This window comes from Eschrichtius robustus, chromosome 1, assembly GCF_028021215.1.
Source record: "Eschrichtius robustus isolate mEscRob2 chromosome 1, mEscRob2.pri, whole genome shotgun sequence".
Classification (NCBI taxonomy): domain Eukaryota; kingdom Metazoa; phylum Chordata; class Mammalia; order Artiodactyla; family Eschrichtiidae; genus Eschrichtius; species Eschrichtius robustus.
Genome location: NC_090824.1, coordinates 135,515,086 through 135,542,135, shown reverse-complemented (window position 1 = coordinate 135,542,135; position 27,050 = coordinate 135,515,086). Strand labels below are relative to the sequence as shown.

At 45.4% G+C, this 27,050-nt stretch overlaps 1 protein-coding gene, 1 long non-coding RNA gene and 1 pseudogene across 3 annotated transcripts; 1 reads left to right on the top strand and 2 right to left on the bottom strand.

The window, feature by feature from the left end:
• Positions 1–583: 583 nt before the first annotated feature.
• On the bottom strand, positions 584–6,784 carry COMMD4 (COMM domain containing 4). Of its 2 annotated transcripts, XM_068555917.1 has the most exons (9): positions 6,722–6,753; positions 5,834–5,899; positions 2,779–2,850; positions 2,487–2,552; positions 2,248–2,287; positions 1,836–1,955; positions 1,572–1,652; positions 1,089–1,265; positions 584–1,002 (listed from the first exon to the last, which is right to left on the bottom strand). In XM_068555917.1, the coding sequence occupies exons 2-9, from the start codon at positions 5,891–5,893 to the stop codon at positions 962–964; spliced, it is 657 nt and encodes a 218-aa protein (XP_068412018.1). In that variant the 5' UTR covers positions 5,894–5,899; positions 6,722–6,753; the 3' UTR covers positions 584–961. The 2 variants fall into 2 exon arrangements, with proteins under 2 accessions (XP_068412018.1, XP_068412024.1); XM_068555923.1 differs by lacking the exon at positions 5,834–5,899 and having other exon boundaries at positions 587–1,002; positions 6,722–6,784.
• Positions 6,785–6,836: 52 nt separating this feature from the next.
• LOC137772061 (uncharacterized) lies at positions 6,837–10,578 on the top strand. The gene is made up of 3 exons (XR_011075454.1): positions 6,837–7,046; positions 9,820–9,933; positions 10,055–10,578. It is a non-coding gene; the product is annotated as an uncharacterized lncRNA (long non-coding RNA).
• A 13,020-nt stretch (positions 10,579–23,598) lies between these two features.
• Positions 23,599–24,226, bottom strand: LOC137760137 (COX assembly mitochondrial protein 2 homolog pseudogene; annotated as a pseudogene).
• Between the last annotated feature and the right edge of the window lie 2,824 nt (positions 24,227–27,050).

Here is a 27,050-nt window from a genome sequence, read left to right as displayed (position 1 = left end):
ACATTTATTTCTCATAGTTCCAGAGGCTGGGAAGTACAAGTTCGAGTCAGAATCAGTTCTTGGTGAGGGCTCTCTCCTGCCTTGTTAGACAGCTGTCTTCTCACTATGTTCTCATATGGCCTTTCCACGGTACATGCTTTCCATGGTACAGAGAGTCTGTCTTCCTTTTCTTATAAGAGCGCTAATCATCACAAGGGTCCCACTCTCATGACTTCATCTGAACCTAATTATTCCCCAAAGCCCCACCTCCTAAAACCATCTCAGGGGGAGTTGGGGCTTAGACATATGAATTTGGCAGGGGGTGGGGAATGGGTGCATCACAAACATTCAGCCCATTATCCCATTCCACTTGCCAGTGAGTGGTTCAGGCATGGGCCTTCTCTCTTCCTAAAGATGACAGAGAGGCAAGGGCTCTCTCCTTTCTCTACCTGGGGTATCTGGTGTTGGGGCCACCCACTTGCTGCCAGCCTAAGGACAGGGCCAGCACAGAGAGGGCAGAGCCAAGAGCATCATAGGACTGGGAGCTAGAACCCTGATTTTCCTGTCTACAGACAAGCTGTTTCATTTTGGCTCTCGTTCTGCCTCAACCCTGACCTGCCTCAATCAGCAGCTGAGAAAAGAAAAAAGAAAACGTGCGATAGGTCAGGGAGGTCACTATGTCACTTGGTCTCTCTCATGAAAACCTCTGATTTGAACCCAAAAGAAATCCATGCACACACTTCTTTACACTTCTTACACTTCTGTTTATTCTTCCTTCTCATGAAAACCACTGACATGTGCCTTTCATGGGGGAGGGAAGACAATGCTGCAAGAGTGTTCAGGATCCCTAGGCTGAATCCTCAGGTGGTAACCTAGGAAGCCAGACATCCAGGAGGCCAGGCCCCTAGGGTCCTGGAGCTGGGGCACCCCCTGAAGAGAAGTTCGGAGGGCAGCTCCACATGGGCCCCATGAGCTCTTCTTCTCAGCCCAGGGAGCTCATCAGGGTCTGGGCCTGCTTCAGTTCTGCAGGGGGAAGAGGTAGGTAGGCAGGCGGCAGTTAGGCAGGATCTGGGAGGGCCCCTTACCCTCCAGGTACAGCTGAGCCTCACCTGCCAGGAGGACCTGGAACTTGTCTGCTGAGAGGGACATGGTAACAGGCTGGGCCGGGGCACCCGAGGCAGCTGCCACCTCCAGCCGCAGGTGCACCATGGGCTCTTCCACGGACCGCAGCAGGCTAGAACTCAGGGTGTAGTCCACCCGCCAGCCCACGCCTGCCAGCCTATTCACTGCAAGACCGAAAGGGGCTCAGGGTCACAGGCAGGGGAGCCAGGCAGCCCTAGCCCACACCCTGGTTCAGCCCTGAACCCTTCAGGGCTATGTGGCCTCTGAGCTCTCATCCCTCTGATCCAGGAGCTCAGATTACCCACAGCAGATCTCAGAGGAAAGAAACTGGGGCTGGTGTCAGGAATCCCAGCTCTGTGACTGCTCGACATGTGATGTGGTTAAGTCTCCTTTCTGAAGACCAACACCTCCCAAGCCACATGCACCTTCTAGAATGGAGCCCAGCCCCCACCCTGGCACCCCACACTCACCTCGCAAGCTGCAGGCCCGCAGGTGCTCCTGCAGGGAGCTTTGCTTCTCCTCATAACAGCGACACAGGCTGGCTGCATGCTCTGGGGGCCGAAGGGAGGTCCCCTGAGCTAGCAGGTGGGTGCTGGGGCTTAGGCCACTCAAAGGGCAGGTCTCAGGCTCCTGGCCCAGAGAGGGCAAGGTGCATCTCAGGGTCACACAGCCTGACCTTTGCCTGGCACCCCTTGGCCCACAGGTTACCCACCTGCCTGCCCTCGTCCCCATACCTTTGGGCAGCCCCAGCTGCTGCAGTTCACTGGACAAGGACTCGCCATCCACACTATGCTTGGCCGCACTGGAGAGGATGAAACTCAGCACTGCCACTGTGGCCTTCACATCACCCGACTCTGGGGGGAGCCGTGGGTGGAGTGGGGGGTGTCACTGTGGCCCCAGCCACCTCCTTGTGACCCCACTATCTTCAGCTCAGAGCCCCCAGGCCTCCTTGAGCCATGAGCGCCGCTACTGCCCCACTGGGAGCGGGCAGAGGACCCTAGGGCTGGCAGTGTTTTTCTTCCCTCATGCTCCTCTGCTGAGGCAGGTGGGTCAGAGTGGGCTGTTGGGAGGAGGGGCCTCTGTGCCAGGCCCCAGGCTGAGTACCCGGGTTTGCCCAAAGGTCTGTGGACCCAGTGGGGTACTCACCAAACCTGGCATCAGCGGTGAGCTTCAGGATCTTCTCATACTGTGGAGAAAGGAGGCCCTCAAGGGGTGCCGGGCCCCTGCTCACCAGCCCCCAACCCCTGGCGTGGATCCTGCGGTAAGGACACGAGGTATCCAGGGGGGGTGGGAGCTGATCACCCGTCTCCCTGGGTCTGGTGCACTTTCAGGGTAGTGGGGGTCACAGGGTCATGGGACAGTGGGGTGCGGGGCCCTGCACTCACATCAATCCCCTGTCCCAGAAGGTCCTTCAGCACCTGGCTACACAGCAGCCTCAGCTTCACGGAGGACTGGAGGGGAAGGCCTTACATCAGCCAGACTGACCCACCTCACCCCTCCATGCTGGTGGGCTGGCTCAGAGAGGGCTGGCCACATACATGATCAATCACACAGCATGTTCGGATAGCCCGAGAGCGCGGAGGCCCCAACTCAAGAGTGACCTCACCACCCTCCACCCTCAGAGCCCCCAGCCGCAGTCCCTCTCTGCCCCCACCCCCAAGACCCCATGCACTCAACAATTTTGGCCAGCGTGCTGATCTCTGCCAGAACCCAGTCAGGACAGTCCAGGTCACCACAGAACCGGAACCTCTGCAAGGGAGTGAGGTAGGTGGTCAGGCTGGAGGGCTGGCTGACATATGGCCAGGCGTCTCCCACGCTACTGCTCCTCAGGGTTCCTGCTCCCTGTCCAAGATGCATGCCCTCTGGCCCACCTGTTCTCCCCTACTACCAGGCTGTTTGGAGAACCCTCTCCCTGACCCACCCTGCCACCAAACCTTGTTCTCACGGCTGTCCCAGGCATTCATGTGCTCAGCAGACATGACTGGGCACCCTCTCCGTGGGAGAGCCCACTCTAAGCGCTGGGGGTACAGCATGGAACGCAACAAAGCACCTGGCCTCAGGGTGCCGGTGACCATCTCACCTTCTCCTCCTTTCCCTCCCCAGCTCCAGCCGTACTGGCCTCCCTGCTGCTCCTGCTGCAAATTAAACGTGGCTTGCTCTCTCACTTCACTCAGGTCTCTGCTCAAATGACACCTCTTCTGATGGACTTTTTCTGACTATGCTTTCTTAAATAGCTCCTCACACAAGGAAATTTTGGGGGGTCAGTGGATGTATTCATTATCTTGATCATGGTAATGTTTTCATGAGCATATACGCACCAAAACTTATTGAACCATATATTTACACACACATGGTTTGTTTTATGTCGATTTTATCTCAAGGAAGCTGTTAAAAAAAATAAAACAGCTCTTCACCATCATGCTTTAGCTGTTTATCTTTCCTTCTTGATCTCCATGGCATGTATCACAGCATATATCACATTTTATTACTTATTCAAGGTCCATCTCCTCTGTTAGGATGCAAACCCACCTGGTCAACCACATCTTGACAATATCCTCCACCCCCCGATCAACTGTCCTTTGTCCTGCTTCTGTGGCAAAGCTCTAATGCACAGCAATATACATGTTCACCTTCCCACCCCTCTATCTGGGCTGCTTACAGATGATGGGAACAAAACCCTCAAACTGGGTACACGGTCAGTCCACGTTCTCCTGATTCTGCTGGGCCCTCAGTGCAGCCCCATAATCCCATGTCCTCTACTTGGCCCCATCGTTCACCTTATCAGTCACTTCAGACCTGCTCCATGACCCTTCAACCTCCAATCCTCCTTTTCACCTGTCATCCCCCTGATCACACCTGACCCCACTGCACTGGGGCTTCTACGTGGGCCTCCAATGAAGTTCTCTAGCCATGGTCACAAATGACTTTCTTCACTAAATCTAGTCTTCCTCTTCCTCAACTCCTCAGCAGCATCTGACACAAACCCATCCTTCTTCTTGAAGCCACATACTCTTCTGGATTTCTCCCTATGGCCTGGCCTCTGCCTCATTTTCTGGCTCACCCTCCTTTCCCCAGCCCCCAAATGGTGATCCCTGCAGGCTGCCTACTGTCATTATTCTGGGGCCGGGACTGGGACTGCTGGTGAGGTGGTGGGAGTGTTAAGGACAGCCTTGTACTTCTTCTCCTATTTCAGGAGTTTTTACCCATTTTGTGGCATGGACTCATCAAGCATCTGGTGAAGTCTATAGGCTTTTCCCAAAATGATGTTTTTAGGTGTATAAAATACACAGGAGGGACTTCCCTGGTGGTCCAGTGGTAAAGAATCTGCCTTCCAATGCAGGGGATGCGGGTTCGATCCCTGGTCAGGGAACTAAGATCCCACATGCCGCGGGGCAACTAAGCCCACGTGCCACAACTAAAGAGCCCGTGTGTCACAAACTACAGAGCCCACGCGCTCTGGAGGCCACGCCACAACTAGAGAAGAGAAAACCCGCACGCCACAACTAGAGAGAAGCCCGCGCACTGCAAGAAGCGCCGCAACAAAAGATCCCACGTGAGGCAACGAGGACCCGACTCAGCCAAATAAATAAATAAATATTTTTTAAAATACATAGGAAAAACTCCATAGTAAAATAAACTAATTAAAAGTTGTCAAAATAGGGAGTTCCCTGGTGGCCTAGTGGTTAGGATTCTGGGCTTTCACTGCCATGGCCCTGGGTTCAATCCCTGGTCAGGGAACGTAGATCCTGCAAGCCGCGTCGTGTGGCCAAAAAAAAAAAAAAAAGTTACCAAAGTATTCAAAACAAATTGGTGATGTGACATATGTTTCAAGTCAAATAATGACAGTAATTTAGAAATAAGCATAAACAATATGTAAACAATGCCAACAGCTGTAATGTGACATGAAAATATCTGATTTCTATTAGTGACAAAGTCAGAGGTGCTGCTAATCATACTGGGGTTTGTTGCCAACACTCATAATTGAAGAAAATACTAAATTTCAGTTTGAAGTTAGCCAAAATTGAGAGGTAATATTTTTCCTAACTTCATGGGTCCCTGACTTCTACCCATAGAAGTCTTCTACCATCTCTGCATTTTTTCTGACTTCTACCATCTCTATATTATTTACTTTTTTACCATAAGCACGTGTTCCTTGTGCAATTTCTTAAAATGCTGGCTTTTCTCTAGGTTCTGTCCTAGGTCCTCTCTTCCCAACTCATATTCTGGCTGAGACAGGTTACACGTTTCAGGGTTCAATGATCATCTTTGTGCTGATGACTCCCAAATTTATAACTGCCATTGTAGATTCTCTTCTGAGCTCCAGACACTTAAATCTAGACTGTCTCCTAGCCAGCTGCACCTGGCAGCTCAGACGCCTCACCCAGCGCGTATCAAAGTAGCTGGTTCTCTTCCAGCTGAAACCTGCCCCCCTCCCCAGTGAGCACCACCACCTGGGAACCAAGCCCAGACCCCTCCCTCTCCTTTTTCCCTCATGCATTTAGTCCCTGAGCCCTGCTGATTTCCCCCACTTCTATCTCCACTCTCTCCACCCTATCTCAAGTCACTACCATGTCCTGGGGGGCCTGCTGCCCCAAGCTGGGCTCTCTGTTCCCCTCTTGCTCCCTCCACAAGTCAGCTGAAAGGCTCTTCCTAGCTTCCCAGCACCCTCTTCTTAAAGTCCAAACTCCTCTATGTGGCTCTCAAGACCCAGCAAGCTTTGGTCTATGCTTACCTGTCGAGCTTCATCTTTCACTAGCCTGCAGTTTCTACTCTTCCAGGTGATGAAATGCATTCATTCCTAGGGAGCCATGCTCTCTCTCACCTGAAGTCTTTGAATGCTGTTTCCTGTCTGAAGATACAGCCTCCCACCAGCCCCGCTCCATGCCTCCTAACCCCTGGTACGCAAACTGCGCTGCACCCAGCTAGCTTTCTTCCCTGCTCCCAGGCCCTCATATGATGTCATCCTTGGGTCGCCTCCCTGACACTATGCACAAGGTGAGTTTGGACCCTTCCCCTCAAGTCTTAACTATGACTGCCCATTCAAGCTTCCAACTTGGCCCTTTCCTCCTGCAGCCAAAGTCTCAGTGCCTGGCACAGTGCATGGTATACAGCAGGCACTCACAATCTGTTGAAGGAATGAATGGATGGATGAGTTGGGAAATCCCAACCCCAAATCTACTCCTTTCTGGTTCTGGGAAGAGCGAAGGGCCTTCCTAACAGTGCAGAAGACTGAGCTTAATTGTAAGCAAGTTTTTCTCCAGGTCCCACAGGAGCGCTGGGAAGTGGGCACCTTTGGGAGAGGCAGAGGAAGGCCTGGAGGGACAAGCCCCAGCTCGTGGCCTGGGGGTGCGGGGGCCCTTCCTTCCCGTCAAGGCACTCCTAGCCTGCCGGCCCGCCCTGCCCTACCCATCCTGCAGGGAGGAGGGTGAAGGGAGGCTTTTTTCTACCAGAGCCTCGGCCCTCACGACTGCACCCAAGTGTCTGCTGAGGGGCCCTGCAGACTTCCCATCTCCCCGCACCCGGCGCCCCACCCTTCCCGCAACCGCGGCGGTGAGATTTGGGGTCTCCTACTCTGCCCGCCCCCAGCACCCCCTGCCTAGCATCACCCCTCATCCCTCACCATCACGCCAGGAAGCCCGCGCCCAAGACTTTCACCTTCCTGTCGCGCCGGGTCAGGTGATGTGGCGGTCACGTGACGCTGGGGCGGGGACCTCCTCGGATCGGGGCGGGAGCAAGTCGCCCAGCTCTGAGCTGCTGGGGCGGAATACCGGGTCCCTTTCTCAGTCCCCGGAACCCTTCCCTGGAAAGGACCAGCGCCAACCCCCGGGTTAACTGAGAACAGAACCAAAGCAGTAGGAAGAGGGAGTGGAAGCCGTTTAATTTGTTCGCCTTAAGGGAGCGGGAGCCTTCTGTTCTGCCGGGGTATTCAGGTCGTCTCCATGTTTGTAAGCAATGCCATTACATACAGCTGTGGGCTGTGGCAAAAGACATATTTTAAAAATTTATTGGAATAGAATGCACATACAGGAAATTGTACGTAGTGTAAACACAGAGCTTAATGAATTTTCTTTTTTTTAAATTAATTAATTAATTTATTTATTTATTGGCTGCGTTGTGTCTTCCGTTGCTGTGCGTGGGCTTTCTCTTGTTGCAGCGAGTGGGGGCTACTCTTTGTTGTGGTGCGCGGGCTTCTCATTGCAGTGGCTTCTCTTGTTGCGGAGCACAGGCTCTAGGCACGCGGGCTTCAGTAGTTGTGCCTCGTGGTCTCAGTAGTTGCGGCTCGCGGGCTCTAGAGCTCAGGCTCAGTAGTTGTGGCGCACGGGCTTAGTTGCTCTGTGGCATGTGGGATCTTCCCTGACCAGGGCTGGAACCCGTGTCCCCTGCATTGGCAGGCAGATTCTTAACCACTGCACCACCAAGGAAGCCCCTTAATGAATTTTCATAAACCATACACCCCATGTAACCAGCACCCAAATAAGGAAACATTACCAGTACCCCAGATATCTCCTTCAAGTGCCTAGGTATTTTATTTCATTTTGATGAATCCCTTAAGGTGCCTAGCAAAAAGGCCTGTAACATTTGACACGCTCAGAACTGTTTTGCAGCTTCACCAACATCAGATGTTTATCTTAATTTTTCCCAACCTAATGGGAGAAAAATAGGTTGCTTTAAATTGCATTAGTCTGCTTACTTGTGAGTTTGAGCTAATGGCTAGTCTAGGAAAACTTAAGTTTCCCATGTTCACTTGAATAGGGAAAAACAAAAAAAACCAAAATAGCAACAACAAAAATACACTAGAGAATAGACCAATAACCAAAGAAGAAATTGAACAGTTTGAGATCTGTCTTCAATTCCATGGCCCTCACCCATACACTAGGCCCCGCTTGTTTTATTGTTGCAGGCTTTCAAGCTTTCAAAGTACAGATAGAGCCTATGGCAATTAAACTGCTCCCTAAGTAGAAAGAGATGGAAAGCTAATTCCTGCTAAAATTGATCTCACTTATAAAGAGCTTTTTAAAAATCATAAACATCAGCATGTTGAAGTCAAGAGTGTGTTACAATACGCCATATCAATAAAAATTTTTATTTTAAGAGTATAAGGATAGTTCCATTTGTATTTCATCATCTCAGTAGGTTAAAGAAGAAAAGAACTGATAAATTTGGGAAACCATTTTTTTTATTAAAAAGAAAAAAGACAAAATTAGTAATAGATGAAAACTGCCTTAAGTTGATAGAGTATTTGAAAAACAAAACAGCAAACATCAAAAAGACAAATTATTTAAATTTGGAAATAAGGCAAAAAGGTGGGTGACATGTCCTTTTAATGTCATACTGGAGCATTGTCTCACAGATTTGTTTCACAAATAAAGATTATTTGCCTATTTAGAGCAGTGGTTCTCAGACTTTACAGTGTATCAGGATCATCTGCTGGGCTTGTTAAAACAGTGTTGGGCCCCACCCCCAGAGTTTTTCATTAAATAGGTCTCAGATGGGACTTGAAAATTTGCATTTCCAACAAGTTCCCAGGTGTGCTGAGATTTCCAGTTTGGGGACTACACTTTGAAAACCACTCATGTAGGAAAATGTACCTGAGAAATTATATGTTAACTCACAGATTTCTGTCCAATAGAAAAGTTAACCCCAAAGATTACAGTTTTATTGCCCCATGGGAAATTATCAGGTTTTGTCTCTAACTTAGCACACACTTCAAAATGCCTTTGCCAGTGCACTAGAAATACTTCTCAGAATGTCCTTCAAGTTAGCTTTACCATCTTACTGTTCCCTCATTAATTGAATAAAATATTTGACATGCATTCCTTCACTTGTATGAAAGTCATGTTTTTCATTTTTGCAAGTTAAACTTTGATAGAGTATACTTGTGTACTAGCCCTGGACAGGAGTATACAGATACTAGTGTATATATATATTTTTAAATATTTTATTTATTTAGCTGCGCCAGGTCTTAGTTGCAGCACAATGGGATCTTCCTTGCCACGTGCAGGATCTTTAGTTGCAGCATGTGGGATCTAGTTCCCTGACCGGGGACCGAACCCGGGCCCCCTGCATTAGGAAGTCTTAGCCACTGGACCACCAGGGAAGTCCCACTAGTGTATATTTTAATACTAGACGTATTCCCGTTAAAGTCAGAATCAGTAACGCACTCTCATTATTGTGACCCAACATTGTCCTAGAGGTGTTAAGGCCAGGGGTTCTCAACTGGGGGTGATTTTGTCTTCCGGGGGGATATTTGGCAATGTCTGGAGATACTCTTAGTTATCACAACTAGGGAGTGCTGCTGACATCCAGAAGGCAGAGAGCAGAAGCCAGGGATACTGCTAAACATCCTACAAGGTGTAGGACGGTCCCCAGTAGCAAAGAATTAAAAGGTGGTCGGTGGCTAGTGGAGTGTGCTGGAGCATTGTATGTAGACCAGGCTCTCCAGGCCCACCTGGTGCAGAGGAGTCAGAGGTCCACAGGTGAGTGCCCGCTTGTCCCAGCCCCACACACCTCACAGGTGGAGAGAGGAAGGCTTCGTAAGGAGGTGGAGGCAAGCAGAGGAGCTCAGGCCTCATCTGTCTGACCTCCTGCCTGCCTGAGAGAAAGCCCCAGGTCAGCGCTGGGAGGGGCAGCCCAAGTTACTGAGCGCATAAGGCGAGAGCCCTGACCAGAGCCCTGGGACCCTGGGGTAGTTGAAGACCCTATCCTTTTGCCCCACAGATCATCATGGGAGTCCGGTCCAGCCTCTGGCCACGATGTGACTTTTTGGCTTCTGATGCCCAGGCCCTCGCCTTTCTCTCTTGCCTGCCAAACTTGTGCAGCCCCACATCAGAGGTGAGTGTCTCCTTGAGGGGGTCTGAGGGGCTGGGGGCGCAGGCCCACGGTCCAGGGTCAGTTCCTCGGGCTGGACCGGGGGGCCAGTCCCAGACAAGTCCCTGTGCATCTTCACCCTCAGCCAGGCCTTCCCACACCGCACAGTACAGCCACAGCTGCGGGCAAGGGGGGACCCAAGGACTGACCTCTGTGAGACTGGCAACCTCCTAGCGGCCCCGCAGCAGCTCTGCCTCCCCAGACCCCACCTCAAGCTCCGTGTCCATCCAGCCTGCCTCTCCAGGCTTCAGAAAACAGTGGGCTTTGGGGACTTCCCTGGTGGCGAAGTGGTTAAGAATCCGCCTGCCAGTGCAGGGAACACAGGTTCGAGCCCTGGTCCGGGAAGATCCCACATGCCGTGGAGCAGCTAAGCCCATGTGCCATAACTACTGAGCCTGCGCTCTAGAGCCCGCGAGCCACAACTACTGAGCCCACGGGCCACAGCTACTGAAGCCCACACGCCTGGAGCCCATGCTCTGCAACAAGAGAAGCCACCCAATGAGAAGCCCGTGCACCGCAATGAAGAGTAGCCACCGCTCACTGCAACTAGAGAAAGCCCGCATGCAGCAAGGAAGATCCAACACAGCCAAAAATAAATAAATAATTTTAAAAAACCCAGCAAACATTGGGCTCTGTACCTGCTACTCCTCACACTAGGTTCCCTGTCCAGGAGGCTGCTGAAAGGGGAACTGGTCGCACCTGTTGGAGAAAGGTCTTAGGAAATCACCTTCTTTGGGATTAGTTCCACCTTCATTCACTCATTTACCAAATACTCACTGTCTCTTTCTCTATGTCAGGCTCTGGGGTGATAGGTCAAGCAGGGTGCCCACACTGAGGAGTTTCCCCATCTCTGTTGGTTGTTTTTTGTTTTTTGTTTTTAATATTTATTTATTTGACTGTGCCGGGTCTTAGTTGTGGCACACGGAATTTTTTGTTGCAACATGTGGGATCTGGTCCCCTGACCAGGGATTGAACCCAGACCCCCTCCATTGGGAGCGCGGAGACTTAACCACTGGACCACCAGGGAAGTCCCTTCCCTCTCTGTTTAGAGACAGACAGACAGGCAGACTCAGATGTCTTCTGATTGTATGGGCACCCAGGGTTGAGAAGGGGAAGGCCTCACTCACAGGAGGTGATGGCCTCACTCACAGGAGGTGATGGTGTGAATGTGGAGGGGGTGTGGGCGACCACGGGGCAAGGGTGTCCAGGCAGAGCCCAGCTTGTGAAACTGGTGTGGCGGCAGGCCCTGCTCTATCTGGAAGGCTTCCTGACCCTGCCAACTGCAGGCCCTGGCTGGATCACAGGTAATGGCTTCATGTTGATTTTTCAAAATGATAGTTGGTACATATGAATTATATAACTAAAGATTATTGCAATAAAAATCACAAAATACAGAGAAGTTAAAGAAACAAACAAAAATCAGTAAAGCCCTTCTCTCCCCAAATAACTAACAGCCCTTTCTGACTTTTTTCCCATGCATACGCAACTCTGACCCAATAAGAAATGTACATTTGGTCTTCACCGTGGGTTCCTGACACAGAGCTCCTAAATCCCTTGGAGCTTCCTGGGCAATAGGAGCCTCTTTTGTTCTAATGAGGTGACTCTGGGTGGGCTCCTGGGTAGCTTCAGGATGGGGGTTAGTCGCCAGGAAGACCAAGCCATGATTAGAAGCGTGGAGAGGGGCTGCAGAGTGAATTAACTGTTGATTCTGCCTACATGATGAAGCCTCTATAATGATCTGTGAACCACACCCCAACTCCACGGGGACAGAAGCTCCTGTGCTCGGGACCCCCCCAGACTTTGCCCTATGTGTCTCTTCATCTGGCTGTTTATCTGTATCCTTTATTATATCCTTTAATGAGCCATTCGCAGTTTCACTGTACCGGCCGTGCGTACTTAGACATACATGGCTTAACCTTTGAGACAAGCATATGCTACTGGCAGGATTAGAGCTGGAATTACCGCGGCTGCTGGCACCAGACTTGCCCTCCAATGGATCCTCGTGAAAGGATTTACATATCCTTTATTATATAGTAAATTGGTGAGCGTAAGTGTTTGCCTAGCTTCTGTGAGCTATTGTAGCAATTATCTAACCCGAGGAAGGGGTTGTGAGGACCCTGATTTGCAGTCAAGTTGGACCGACCGGGCGACCGACTACTTGGTGATTGGTGTCTGGAGTAAGGGGCAGTCTTGTGGGACTGAGCCTTATCCTGTGTGGTCTGATGCTATCTTCGGGTAGACAGTGTCAGAACTGAATTGAATTGTAGGACACTCAGCTGCAGAATTGGTTGGTGTGGGGAGAAACCCACACGTTTGATGTCAGAGTATTCAGTGTGGAGGAATAGCGTTTTTCCTTTTAGCAAATGTGAAAATAAGCTTTATAAAATAATATCCTACCCTATATTCTGTTTTGGAACCTAATTTTTCACTCAGCGGTGACTAGTGGCAGGCTTTGAATAGGCTAGGAATTGTGCGGGCCCTGCCCTGGGTTCCAGCAGCGGTGAGAGCACTGGAAGAGGAGACTAACCAGGCTGCTGGGTGACCTTGGGTAAGTCTCTGCCCTCCTCAGAGCCTCGATTTTCTTGGTCAAATTAAGGGTGTGGGTAGTACTGGATCAGTGTCTGAAAGTCAGAACTGCCACATAAAGCTGGGCAGGCTGTGCACTGCACAACTCCAGGGGGAGGAGGAAGGGTATTCTTGTCATAATCTGTGTGAATGGAGTGCCCAGAGCTGAGTAATGAATGGGCCCTGCCCGAAATGTGGTGTGTGAACCTGTTGGTACACAAGATGATTTTAGGTGGTATACAAATGCATTCATTCTTATAGTTACCTTCTATTTGTAGTAAATGATACCGATTTTCCACTTGAAGAGCTTATTAAACCACACTTATTGTTTGTTTGTTTGTTTTGGCCGTGCTGTGTGGCTTGCGGGATCTTAGTTTCCCAACCAGGGATCAAACCCGGGCCCTCGGTAGTGAAAGCGCTGAGTCCTAACCACTGGACTGCCAGGGAATTCCCTCCCCCAGGGTTTCTGATTCAGTAGATCTGAGGTGGAGCCTGATAATTTACATTTCTAACAAGTTCCCAGGTGATGTTGTTGCTGCTGGTTCAGGGACCACACTTTGAGAATCACTTACCAAATTGCCTTTTTAAATACATTTGTTTAGGTTTAAAAAGGAGTAGATGTTCAACATCACTAACCATTAGGGAAATGCAAATTCAGACCATGGTAAGAGAACTACGTACTTATTAGAACAGCTGAACTAAAAGGTAGTGAACTAAAAAGTAGTGACAATATCAATACAGATGAAACTGGATCTCTCATATGTTGCTGATAGGAATATAAAATGGTACAAACACTCTGGAAAATAGTTTGGCAGTTTCTCTTAAAAACTAAACATATACCTAATATGACCTAGCAATTGCACTCCTGGGCATTTATCAGAGAAAGATAAAAACTTATGCCTGCACAAAACCCTATATATGATTGCTCATGGCAGATTTATTTGTAAGAGCCCCAAACTGGAAACAGCCAAATATCCCTCGAATGATGGTGAAGCAAACTGTTTTATATCCATACCACAAACTACTATTGTTGACCTTAGAAATAAAGTTATTTTACTAGCAAAAATGGGTTTATTTGGAAATGGCAGAGGAATTGCAATTCTGGATAAGCAAGCTACAGCGAAAGTCATAAGCAAGTCCAACAAACAAAGGAGAGGAACATTATTTTATAGAGTAAAAGGGGGAAGGAAGTTAAGAGGGTTTGTTCTGAATGAAAGTCCGTTGGAGAAAAGTGAGAGTTCAGGGTGATGGTGGTTTCTGTTTGGCTGAGTTGGGGAGGTTAGTCAATGTCTTGTAGAAGATACAATGTACATCTTTTCCTGTTGGGGTCTGTAATTGACAATTCTTCCTGTAATTGACATGGAGTGGTACTGCGCAAGAGCTCCCCCTTCTGGCCTTCTGACTCCATTTTAGTGAGATTTCCCTTTATTTTCACACTATTCAGCAATAAATAGGGACAAGCTATTGATACAAGCAACAACTTGGATGGGTCTCAAGGGTATTGTGCTGAATAGAAAAAAAAAGCCAATCTCAAAAGGTCAATAGCATATGATTCTGTTTATATAGCAGTCTTGAAATGACAAAATTATAGAGATGGAAAGCAGATCAGTGGTTGCCAGGGGATAGGGATGGTGGGAGGGCGGAAGGTAAGGTGTGACTACAAACCAGTAGCAGAGGGAGCTCTTTGTAGTGATGGAATAGTTCTGAATCTTGATCATAGGTGGTTACACAAATCTACATGTGATAAAATGACATAGAACTATACATTTGGTATTGTTTTGATATTGTACTATACTTACATGTAACCATTGGAGGAAACAAAGTGAAGGGTACATAGAACCTCGCTGCAATATCTTTGAAATCCCTGAATCTATAATGATTTCAAATAAGTTAAAAAATGAAAAATGAAAAAGAATTGATTTAAATTAAAATATTAAGTAAAAAAATCAACAGTACACAGGTCTGGCAAAAATTGACATAGTAAATGACTGAGCATCTCAAATCCATCCAATGTACAATTGCTCCCCACCAGGCCACCTGCAGGAGGCTGGGGCTTTGGACTCTTCTCCTGCTTGGCATTGGGGTAGGGTTGCTAGGTAAAATACAGAATGCACAGTGAAATTTAGAATTCTAATAAACAAGGAATATTTTTTTTAGTATAACTGTGTCCCATGCATTATTTGGGACATACTTAAGCTAAAAGATATTATTCCTCTAAACTCTTCAATGTATTTAATGTGATTATTTTTTTATGCCCTTGTCTCCTAATTCTAATATCTCAGCCATTTATGAGTCTGCTTGTGTTGACTGGTTTTTCTCTTAATTTTAGGATACATTTTCTTGCTGCTTCACATGTCTAGTAAATTTTATTTATTTATTTATTTGTTTGTTTTATATTGGTTGAGCCAGGTCTTAGTTACAGCACTTGGGCTCCTTAGTTGCAGCATGTGGGCTCCTTAGTTGTGGCTCGCCAGCTCCTTAGTTGTAGCATGTGAACTCTTAGTTGCAGCATGCATGTGGGATCTAGTTCCCTGACCAGGGATTGAACCTGGGCCCCCTGCATTGGGAGCATGGAGTCTTAACCACTGTGCCACCAAGGAAGTCCCATAAATATTTTTTTATATGCTGGACATTGAACATACATTGTAGAGATTTGGATTGTGTTATTGTACTCTAAATAGTGCTGAGTTTTGTTCTGGCCAGCAATTAAATTACTAATGGATTAACTTGACCATGTATGTCAAGGCTTGGTTCGGTTTTGTTAGGGTGTGTCTTTTCCCATTTTTTCCTTATGCCTAGGGAATCTTCCTTACTCCCAAAGCATAGCCTTTGACGCCCTCATGTCAGTTTCTGGGAATGTCCTTCCTTGATTCTTTGGGAAAGTAGTTATATGATCTCCGCCTAATTTACTGCAGCAAACGTCAGGTCCAGGCTTCAAGGAGCCATTCCAGCAGCATGTTAGAGCTCCAGGTGTTGTTGACAGGGCATTAAATTCTTAGTCACAGGAGAGTGCTCGCAGGTCAATAAATTCTCATGTATACAACCTTTTATTCTACTCTTGGCCCAACACCCTTGTCTTCTCTTATACCTCCTCTCCCAAATTCTTCCGGTATATATTAGCTCCTGAAACTCTTTTGGTGAATAAACTGTTTCGCCCAGAGCAGGACTGTACTTGTGATCTTGGGCCGTGATGATGACTGACCGTAGTTATTGGTCTGGTGGCAATGTGGGGCAGCAATGAGAAGGGCACACTTTATCATTCTGTAAGGTACCCACCTCAGGGAAGTTCTTCACCTAGTCTCCAGGCAGCAAGAGGCTGTTCTGCTTATTAGGGTTTGGGGTGGGGGGCTGCTTCTAGCCTAGCACGTTCAGGGAAAACTGGAGGTTCAAGGTTCTCGAGTGTATCCATTCAAATTTTCCCATACCAGGTATCTGGATCCCATTACTTTTCTATCAGGGACCCTGCATTTAGGATAGGAGATCAATTACGGTTGATCATGCAGTCTCCTTTGCAGTTCTGCCATCCTTATGATTCAATTCTGTGTCTGATTTTCTGCCTATTCTACTTTCCAGGGGCAGGAGAAAAGGGTTTCTTTAAATCCTGTCTTTGAGGAGCCTCTCGCTGAACAAAATATAATATTTCAAGCATCAAAAAGAACTGCAATGAATTGAAACATATCAACTATGTTAAGCTATGAGAGCTCTGAGTTGATAGTTATCTAGGTCAAGCCTGTCGTTCTATTTATTTAGAAGAAATAAGTTGATCACCTTTGGAGGATGTTAGTGATTCAACTTTTATTCTAAACCTGGTAAGGGAAAGAATCAAGTATATTTTTTTTTTGCCTTTTTTTAAAAAAAAATAATTAATTAATTAATTTTTGGCTGCATTGAGTCTCCGTTGCTGCATGAGGCTTTCTCTAGTTGCGGCGAGCGGGGGCTACTCTTCGTTACGGTGCGCGGGCTTCTCATTGTGGTGGCTTCTCTTGTTGCAGAGCACATGCTCTAGGCACGCGGGCTTTAATAGTTGCGGCATGCGGGCTTCAGTAGTTGTGGCTCATGGGCTCTAGAGCGCAGGCTCAGTAGTTGTGGCGCACGGGCTTAGGTGCTCCACGGCACGTGGGATCTTCCTGGACCAGGGCTTGAACCTGTGTTGCCTTCATTGGCAGATGGATTCTTAACCACTGCACCGCCAGGGAAGTCCTTTTTCTGCCTTTCTTAAACAAACTATAGGGTTACCAAATATAAGAGTTGAGAAGGGAAAATTCTTTTTCATTGTGGTAAAATACAGTAACATAAAATTTACCATTTACCCATTTTTAAAGTATATAATTCTGTGGTATTAAATACCGTCACGTTGTTGTGCACCCATCAGCAGCATCCATCCCCATGACCCTGTTCATCTTACAAAACAAACTCTCTACCCATTAAACAAAATCTCCCCATTCTCCCCTTCCCCTGGCCCGTATCAACCAACATTCTACTTTCTGTCTTTATAATTTTTACTACCCTAAGGGTTACTGACTCCAAGCTTGTGCTGCTTGCTGCACGACAGGTCAGTAAATCAAGAGACAAGTTGTTGGGGCAGGGAATAGTGACTTTATTTGGAAAGCCAGCAGACTGAGAAGATGGCGGACTACTGTCCCAAAGAACCATCTTACCCGGATTTGGACGTTAGTTTCTTTCACAGAATGAAGAGGGAGAGGTGAGGAGGTAAAGTAAAAGGGCGATGAGTTGTTGCAAATATTTCCTGATTCTGGCCAGGTGCCTGAGGGGAGGTGTTAATTTCTTCTTTACTGCAGCCATTCACAGGTGGGCCTGATCAGAATGTTTTCTGTGAGCTAAACAAAGGTATTTTAGCTCAATGCTCATTGCATGGGAGGCAGGGTTCCCCATGATGGGCTATTATGTATACTATAAGCTATAGGCAACATCCCTTTAGTGATTAACTTGTAGCAAAAGCAATAGAATACAAAGTAAAAGAAACTTTTACAAAGTAAAAGAAACGGATCCAATATGGAGTCAGATTTGTTCTTCCCTATTACGTAAGTATCTCATGTAAGTGGAATCATACAGTATTTGCCTTTTTGTGACTGGCTTATTTCACTTAGCATAATGTCCTCAAGTTTCACCCACATTGTAGCATACTGCAGAATTTCCTTCCTTTTTTTTTTAAACATCTTTATTGGAGTATAATTGCTTTACAATGGTGTGTTAGTTTCTGCTTTATAACAAAGTGAATCAGCTATACACATACATATATCCCCATATCTCTTCCCTCTTGCGTCTCCCTCCCTCCCACCTTCCATCCCACCCCTCTAGGTGGTCACAAAGCACCGAGCTGATCTCTCTGTGCTATGCAGCTGCTTCCCTCTAGCTATTGGTTTTATATTTGGTAGTGTATATATGTACATGCCACTCTCTCACTTTGTCCCAGCTTACCCTTCCCGCTCCCCGTGTTCTCAAGTGCATTCTCTTGAAGTAGGTCTGCATCTTTATTCCCGTCCTGCCCCTAGATTCTTCATGACCATTTTTTTTTTTTTAGATTACATATATATGTGTTAGCATACGGTATTTGGTTTCCTCTTTCTGACTTACTTCACTCTGTATGACAGACTCTAGGTCCATCCACCTCACTACAAATAACTCAATTTCGTTTCTTTTTATGGCTGAGTAATATTCCATTGTGTATATGTGCCACATCTTCTTTATCCATTCATCTCTCGATGGACACTTAGGTTGCATCCATGTCCTGGCTATTGTAAATAGAGCTGCAATGAAAATTATGGTACATGACTCTTTTTGAATTATCATTTTCTCAGGGTATATACCCAGTAGTGGAATTGCTGGGTCGTATGGTAGTTCTATTTTTAGTTTTTTAAGGAACCTCCATAATGTTCTCCATAGTGGCTGTATCAATTTACATTCCCACCAACAGTGCAAGAGTGTTCCCTTTCCTCCACACCCTCTCCAGCATTTACTGTTTCTAGATTTTTTGATGATGGCCATTCTGACCGGTGTGAGATGATATCTCATTGTCGTTTTGATTTGCATTTCTCTAATGATTAATGATGTTGAGCATTCTTTCATGTGTTTGTTGGCAATCTGTATGTCTTTGGGGAAATGTCTATTTAGGTCTTCTGCCCATTTTTGGATTGGGGTGTTTGTTTTTTTGATATTGAGCTGCATGAGCTCTTTGTAAATTTTGGAGATTAATCCATTGTCAGTTGCTTCCTTTGCAAATATTTTCTTCCATTCTGAGGGTTGTCTTGTTTATGGTTTTCCTTTGCTGTGCAAAAGCTTTTAAGTTTCATTAGGTCCCATTTGTTTATTTTTGTTTTTATTTCCATTTCTCTAGGAGGTGGGTCAAAAAGGATTTTGCTGTGATTTATGTAATAGAGTGTTCTGCCTATGTTTTCCTCTAAGAGTTTTATAGTGTCTGGCCTTATATTTAGGTCTTTAATCCATTTTGAGTTTATTTTTGTGTATGGTGTTAGCAGGTGTTCTAATTTCATTCTTTTACATGTAGCTGTCCAGTTTTCCCAGCACCACTTACTGAAGAAGGTGTCTTTTCTTCATTGTATATTCTTGCCTCCTTTATCAAAAATAAGGTGACCATATGTGCGTGGGTTTATCTCTGGGCTTTCTATCCTGTTCCATTGATCTATATTTCTGTTTTTGTGCCAGTACCATACTATCTTGATTACTGTAGCTTTGTAGTATAGTCTGAAGTCAGGGAGCCTGATTCCTCCAACTCCGTTTTTCTTTCTCAAGATTGCTTTGGCTATTCGGAATCTTTTGTTTTTCCATACAAATTGTGAAATTTTTTGTTCTAGTTCTGTGAAAAATGCCATTGGTAGTTTGATAGGGATTGCATTGAATCTGTAGATTGCTTTGGGTAGTATAGTCATTTTCACAATATTGATTCTTCCAATCCAAGAACATGGTATATCTCTCCATCTGTTTGTATCATCTTTAATTTCTTTCATCAGTGTCTTATAGTTTTCTGTATACAGGTCTTTTGTCTCCTTAGGTAGGTTTATTCCTAGGTATTTTATTCTTTTTGTTGCAATGGTAAATGGGAGTGTTTCCTTAATTTCTCTTTCAGATTTTTCATCATTAGTGTATAGGAATGCAAGAGATTTCTGTCCATTAATTTTGTATCCTGCTACTTTACCGAATTCATTGATTAGCTCTAGTAGTTTTCTGGTAGCATGTTTAGGATTCTCTATGTATAGTATCATGTCATCTGCAAATAGTGACAGCTTTACTTCTTCTTTTCCGATTTGGATTCCTTTTATTTCTTTTTCTTCTCTGATTGCTGTGGCTAAAACTTCCAAAACTATGTTGAATAATAATGGTGAGAGTGGGCAACCTTGTCCTGTTCCTGATCTTAGAGGAAATGGTTTCAGTTTTTCACCATTGAGGATGATGTTGGTTGAGGGTTTGTCATATATGGCCTTTATTATGTTGAGGTAAGTTCCCTCTATGCCTATTTTCTGGAGGGTTTTTATCATAAATGGGTGTTGAATTTTGTCGAAAGCTTTTTCTGCATCTATTGAGATGATCATATGGTTTTTATTCTTCAGTTTGTTAATATGGTGTATCGCATTGACTGATTTGCGTATGTTGAAGAATCCTTGCATTCTTGGGATAAACCCCACTTGATCATGGTGTATGATCCTTTTAATGTGCTGTTGGATTCTGTTTGCTAGTATTTTGTTGAGGATTTTTGCATCTATGTTCATCAGTGATATTGGCCTGTAGTTTTCTTTCTTTGTGACATCTTTGTTTGGTTTTGGTATCAGGGTGATGGTGGTCTCGTAGAATGAGTTTGGGAGTGTTCCTCCCTCTGCTATATTTTGGAAGAGTTTGAGAAGAGTTTGAGTTTGGAAGAGTTTGAGAGTTGAGAAGAGTTGAGTTTTAGCTCTTTTCTAAATGTTTGATAGAATTCGCCTGTGAAGCCATCTGGTCCTGGGGTTTTGTTTGTTGGAAGGTTTTTAATCACAGTTTCAATTTCAGTGCTTGTGATTGGTCTGTTTATATTTTCTACTTCTTCCTGTTTCAGTCTCGGAAGGTTGTGCTTTTCTAAGAATTTGTCCATTTCTTCCAGGTTGTCCATTTTATTGGCATATAGTTGCTTGTAGTAATCTCTCATGATCCTTTGTATTTCTGCAGTGTCAGTTGTTACTTCTCCCTTTTCATTTCTAATTTTATTGATTTGAGTCTTCTCCCTTTTTTTCCTCGGTGAGTCTGGCTAATGGTTTATCAATTTTGTTTATCTTCTCAAAGAACCAGCTTTTAGTTTTATTGATCTTTGCTATTGTTTCCTTCATTTCTTTTTCATTTATTTCTGATCTGATCTTTATGATTTCTTTCCTTCTGCTAACTTCGGGTTTTTTTGGTTCTTCTTTCTCTAATTGCTTTAGGTGTAAGGTTAGGTTGTTTATTTGAGATGTTTCTTGTTTCTTAAGGTAGCATTGTATTGCTATAAACTTCCCTGTTATAACTGCTTTTGCTGCATCCCATAGGTTTTGGGTCGTCGTGTTTTCATTGCCATTTGTTTCTAGGTATTTTTTGATTCCCTCTTTGATTTCTTCAGTGATCTCTTGGTTATTAAGTAATGTATTGTTTAGCCTCCATATGTTTGTATTTTTTACAGATTTTTTCCTGTAATTGATATCTGGTCTCATAGCATTGTGGTCGGAAAAGATACTTGATACGATTTCAATTTTCTTAAATTTACCAAGGCTTGATTTGTGGCCCAAGATATGATCTATCCTGGAGAATGTTCCATGAGCACTTGAGAAGAAAGTGTATTCTGATATTTTTGGATGTAATGTCCTATAAATATCAATTAAGTCCATCTTGTTTAATGTATCATTTAAAGCTTGTGTTTCCTTATTTATTTTCATTTTGGATGATCTGTCCATTGGTGAAAGTGGGATGTTAAAGTCCCCTACTATGATTGTGTTACTGTCGATTTCCCCTTTTAACATTTGCCTTATGTATTGAGGTGCTCCTATGTTGGGTGCATAAATATTTACAATTGTTATATCTTCTTCTTGGATTGATCCCTTGATCATTATGTAGTGTCCTTCTTTGTCTCTTGTAATAGTCTTTATTTTAAACTCTATTTTGTCTGATATGAGAATTGTTACTCCAGCTTTCTTTTGATTTCCATTTGCATGGAATATCTTTTTCCATCCCCTCACTTTCAGTCTGTATGTGTCCCTAGGTCTGAAGTGGGTCTCTTGTAGACAGCATATATATGGGTCTTGTTTTTGTATCCATTCAGTCAGTCTATGTCTTTTGGTGGGAGCATTTATCCATTTACATTTAAGTTAATTATCGATATGTATGTTCCTATTACCATTTTCTTAATTGTTTTGGGTTTGTTATTGTAGGTCTTTTCCTTCTCTAGTGTTTCCTGCCTAGAGAAGTTCCTTTAGCATTTGTTGTAAAGCTGGTTTGGTGGTGCTGAATTCTCTTAGCTTTTGCTTGTCTGTAAAGGTTTTAATTTCTCCGTCGAATCTGAATGAGATCCTTGCTGGGTAGAGTAATATGGGTTGTAGGTTTTTCCCTTTCATCACTTTAAATATGTCCTGCTACTCCCGTCTGGCTTGCAGAGTTTCTGCTGAAAGATCAGCGGTTAACCTTATGGGGATTCCCTTGTATGTTATTTGTTGTTTTTCCCTTGCTGCTTTTAATATTTTTTTCTTTGTATTTAATTTTTGATAGTTTGATTAATATGTGTCTTGGCATGTTTCTCCTTGGATTTATCCTGTATGGGCCTCTCTGCGCTTCCTGGACTTGATTAACTATTTCCTTTCCCATATTAGGGAAGTTTTCAATGGTAATCTCTTCAAATATTTTCTCAGTCCGTTTCTTTTTCTCTTCTTCTTCTGGGACCCCTATAATTCTAAAGTTGGTGCGTTTAATGTTGTCCCAGAGGTCTCTGAGACTGTCCTCAATTCTTTTCATTCTTTTTTCTTTATTCTGCTCTGCAGTAGTTATTTCCACTGTTTCATCTTCCAGGTCACTTATCCATTCTTCTGCCTCAGTTATTCTGCTATTGATTCCTTCTAGAGAATTTTAAATTTCATTTATTGTGTTGTTCATCATGGTTTTTTTACTCTTTAGTTCTTCTAGGTCCTTGTTAAATGTTTCTTGTATTTTCTCCATTCTATTTCCAAGATTTTGGATCATCTTTACTATCATTATTCTGAATTCTTTTTCAGGTAGACTGCCTATTTCCTCTTCATTTATTTGGTCTGGTGGGTTTTTACTTTGCTCCTTCATCTGCTGTGTGTTTCTCTGTCTTCTCATTTTGCTTACCTTACTGTGTTTGGGGTCTCCTTTTTGCAGGCTGCAGGTTCGTTGTTCCCATCGTTTTTGATGACCCCAGGGGCTAAGGTTGTTTCAGTTGGTTGTGTAGGCTTCCTGGTCGGGGGCACTAGTGCCTGTGTTCTGGTGGATGAGGCTGTATCTTGTCTTTCTGCTGGGCAGGTCCGTGTCTGGTGGTGTGTTTTGGGGTGTCTGTGACCTTATTATGATTTTAGGGAGCCTCTCTGCTAATGGGTGGGGTTGTGTTCCTGTCTTGCTAGTTGTTTGGCATAGGGTGTCCAGCATTTTAGTTTGCTGGTCGTTGAGTGGAACAGGGTCTTGGCCTTGAGATGGAGATCTCTGGGAGTTTTTTGCCATTTTATATTACGTGGAGCTGGGAGGTCTCTGGTGGACCAGTGTCCTGAACTCGGCTCTCCCACCTCAGAGGCACAGGCCAGACACCCGGCCAGAGCACCAAGACCCTGTCATCCACACAGAAAAAGAGAAAAAGGAAAAATATATATATATCATTGCTCCCAAAGTCCACCAGCTCAATTTGGGATGATTCCTTGTCTATTCAGGTATTCCACAGATGCAGGGTACATCAAGTTGATTGTGGAGATTTAATTCGCTGCTCCTGAGGCTGCTGGGAGAGATTGCCCTTTCTCTTCATTTTTTTTTTTTTTTAGAATCAATGATTTTATTGAGGGAGATAAGTTACTCAAATGTCAACGGGCCGCAGGCAAAGGGAACAAACACGTTAGAAGTCTCAGGTGCGCTGGAAGAGGAGAGAGAGTTCTAACAGCTCTGCCCAACCAACATTCCGGATCCAGGGCTTCCATACTTCTCCAAGGCTCGATTTCTCATGGGTCACTTTCCATTCAAAGGATTCTGGAGACCAAATGCAACGGGATTCCTTCAGCTACCACCCAAGAGTCTTTGGGTCTTCTCTCAGCCAAGGCATCCAGTGAAAATATGATCTATTTTTCAGATTCCTCTGGAGGATTAAAAAGTCTCTTTCGCATTGCGTTGCCACGCTCCCTGCTCTTGTTCCTCTTTTCCATGTACTCATTCTTCAAGCATTTTCTCATCTCCCGATCAAGATCATTGCAATGACCAAAAAATTTCAGAATGCTGTGATTTTTGTGACATTCCTTAAGCAAGTTAATCAAGACGTTGCATTTTTCAGTATGCAAGTGTGGAGATAAGTCAGGATGCATCTTTAGGAGAAGGAGATGGAGCACAGCAGAGCAACCCGACTGGCGGCCACACCCGGAGAGCGGAAGCGGTATTCACCGGCGAAGACGCTGCACCCAAAAGCCGGCGGCCAGGGCGCCGGAGCCCGGACAGCTCCGGGTGGCGAAGGTTCCGCGCCCTCCACGCCTGACCCCACTCGGCCAGCCCCCCCTTTCTCTTCTTTGTTCGCACAGCTCCTGGGGTTCAGCTTTGGATTCGGCCCCGCCTCTGTGTGGATGTCGCCTGAGGGCATCTGTTCCCACTCAGACAGGACGGGGTTAAAGTAGCAGCTGACTGGGGGGCTCTGGCTCACTCAGGCCAGGGGGAGGGAGGGGTACGGAGGCGGGGCGAGCCTGCGGCGGCAGAGGCTGGCATGACGTTGCGCCGTGTGTTCTCCCAGGGAAGTTGTCCCTGGATCACGGGACCCTGGCAGTGGCGGGCTGCACAGGCTCCCGGGAGGGGAGGTGTGGACAGTGACCTGTGCTTGCTCACAGGCTTCTTGGTGACGGCAGCAGCAGCCTTAGCGTCTCATGCCCGTCTCTGGGGTCCGTGCTGATAGCTGCGGCTCGCACCTGTCTCTGGAGCTCGTTTAGGCGGCGCTCTGAATGCCTTCTTCTCACGCACCAGGAAACAAAGAGGGAAGAAAAAGTCTCTTGCCTCTTCGGCTGTTTCAGACCTTTTCCCGGACACACTCCCGGCTAGCTGTGGTGCACTAGGTGCCTTCAGGCTGTGTTCACGCAGCCAACCCCGGTCCTCTCCCTGGGGTCCGACCTCCGAAGCCGGAGCCTCAGCTCCCAGCCCCCACCCATCCCGGAGAGTGAGCAGACAAGCCTCTCGGGCTGGTGAGTGCTGCTCGGCACCGATCCTCTGTGCGGTAATCTCTGCTTTGCCCTCCGCACCCCTGTGGCTGCGCTCTCCTCCGTGGCTCCGAAGCTCCCCACCTCCACCACCCGCAGTCTCCGTCCTCGAAGGGGCTTCCTAGTGTGTGGAAACCTTTCCTGCTTCACATCTCCCTCCCAGTGGTGCAGGTCCCATCCCTATTTTTTTGTCTCTGTTTTTTCTTTTTTCTTTTCCCTACTCAGGTACGTGGGGAGTTTCTTGCCTTTTGGGAGGTTTGAGGTCTTCTGCCAGCGTTCAGTAGGTGTTCTGTAGGAGTTGTTCCTCATGTAGATGTACTTCTGATGTATTTGTGGGGAGGAAGGTGATCTCCACTTCTTACTCTTCTGCCAACTTTCTTTCCTTTCTTTTTAAGGCTGAATAATATTCCATTGTATGCATATACCAATTTTTCTTATTTATTCATCCGTCAATGGACACTTAGGTTGCTTTCATATTTTAGCTATTGTTTAATAGCAGCATTATTCACATGGGTGTACAAATATCTCTCTGAGAACCTGCTTTAAATTCTTTTGTGTATATACCCAGAAGTAGAATTGCTGAGTCATATGGTAATTCTATTTTTAATATTTTGAGGAACCACCATACTATTTTCCACAGTGAATGTACCATTTTACATTCCCACCAACAGTGCACAAGGGCTGCAAATTCTTCACATCCTAAAAGGGAACTCTCCTACATTGTTGATGAGAATGTAAATTGGTGTAGCCACTATGGAAAACAGTATGGAGGTTCCTTAAAAAACTAAAAAAAGAGTTGCCATATGATCCATCAATCCCACTCCTGGCCATATATCCAGAGAAAACTCTAATTCAAAAATATACATGCACCCCAGTGTTCATAGCAGCACTATTTACAATAGCCAAGACATGGAAGCAACCTAAATGTCCATCGACAGATGAACGGATAAAGAAGATGCAGTATATATATACTATGGAATACTACTCAGCCATAAAAAGGAATGAAATAATGCCATTTGCAGCAACATGGATGGCCCTAGAGATTATCATACTAAGTGAAGTAAGTCAGAAAGAGAAAGACAAATGTCATATGATAATCACTTATATGTGGAATATAAAATATGATACAAATGAACTTATTTAATAAAACAGAAACAGACTCACAGACATAGAAAACAAACTTATGATTACCATAGGGGACAAAGGGGGGTAGGGATAAATTAGGAGTTTGGTGTTAGCAGATACAAACTACTATATATAAAATAGATAAACAACACTGTATAGCACTACTATACTGTTCCCTACTGTAGGGAATGATATTCAATATCCTGTAATAAACCATAATGGAAAAGAATATGGAAAAGAATATATATGCATGTATAACTGAATCACTTTGCTGTACAGCAGAAACTAACACGACTTTGGGACTTCCCTGGTGGTGCAGTGGTTAAGAATCCACCTGTCAATGCAGGGATTTGAGCCCTGGTCGGGAAGATCCCACATGCTGTGGAGCAACTAAGCCCATGTGCCACAACTACTGAGCCTGAGCTCTAGAGCCCACGAGCGACAACTACTGAGCCCACACACCTAGAGCCTGTGCTCTGCAGCAAGAGAAGCCACAACAATGAGAAGCCACTTGCCGCAACTAGAGAAAGCCCATGCACAGCAATGAAGACCCAATGCGGCCAGAAATAAATAAATAAATAAATTTATAAAAAAAGAAACTAACATAACTTTATAAATCAACTGTACTTCAATAAAAAATATTCTCCACATCCTTGCCAACATGTGTTGTATTTTTTTTTTAATAGTAGCCATCCTAATGGGTGTGAGGTATCTCATTATAGTTTTGATTTGTGTTTCACTAATGATTAGTGAGGTTGAGCATCTTTCATATGCTTGTTGGCCAGTTGTATATGTTCTTTGGAGAAATGTCTATTCAATTCCTTTGCCCATTTCCAAATCTGGTTGTTTTTGTTGTTGTTGTTGAGTTTTGGGACTTTTCTATATATTCTGTATGATAATCCCTTATCACATGTATGATTTGCTAATATTTTCTCCCATTCTGTGGTTTGCCTTTTTAGTCTGTGGATAGTGTCC

Bases quoted from the DNA above. Each gene is read 5' to 3' on its own strand.
- COMMD4 (XM_068555917.1), bottom strand. From the start codon at position 5,893: ATGCATTTCATCACCTGGAAGAGTAGAAACTGCAGGCTAGTGAAAGAT. The intron at 2,851-5,833 runs GTAAGCATAGAC...ACTCCCTTGCAG, and splicing joins TGAAAGATGAAGCTCGACAG to AGGTTCCGGTTCTGTGGTGA. The intron at 2,553-2,778 runs GTTGAGTGCATG...CTTCCCCTCCAG, and splicing joins TCAGCACGCTGGCCAAAATT to TCCTCCGTGAAGCTGAGGCT.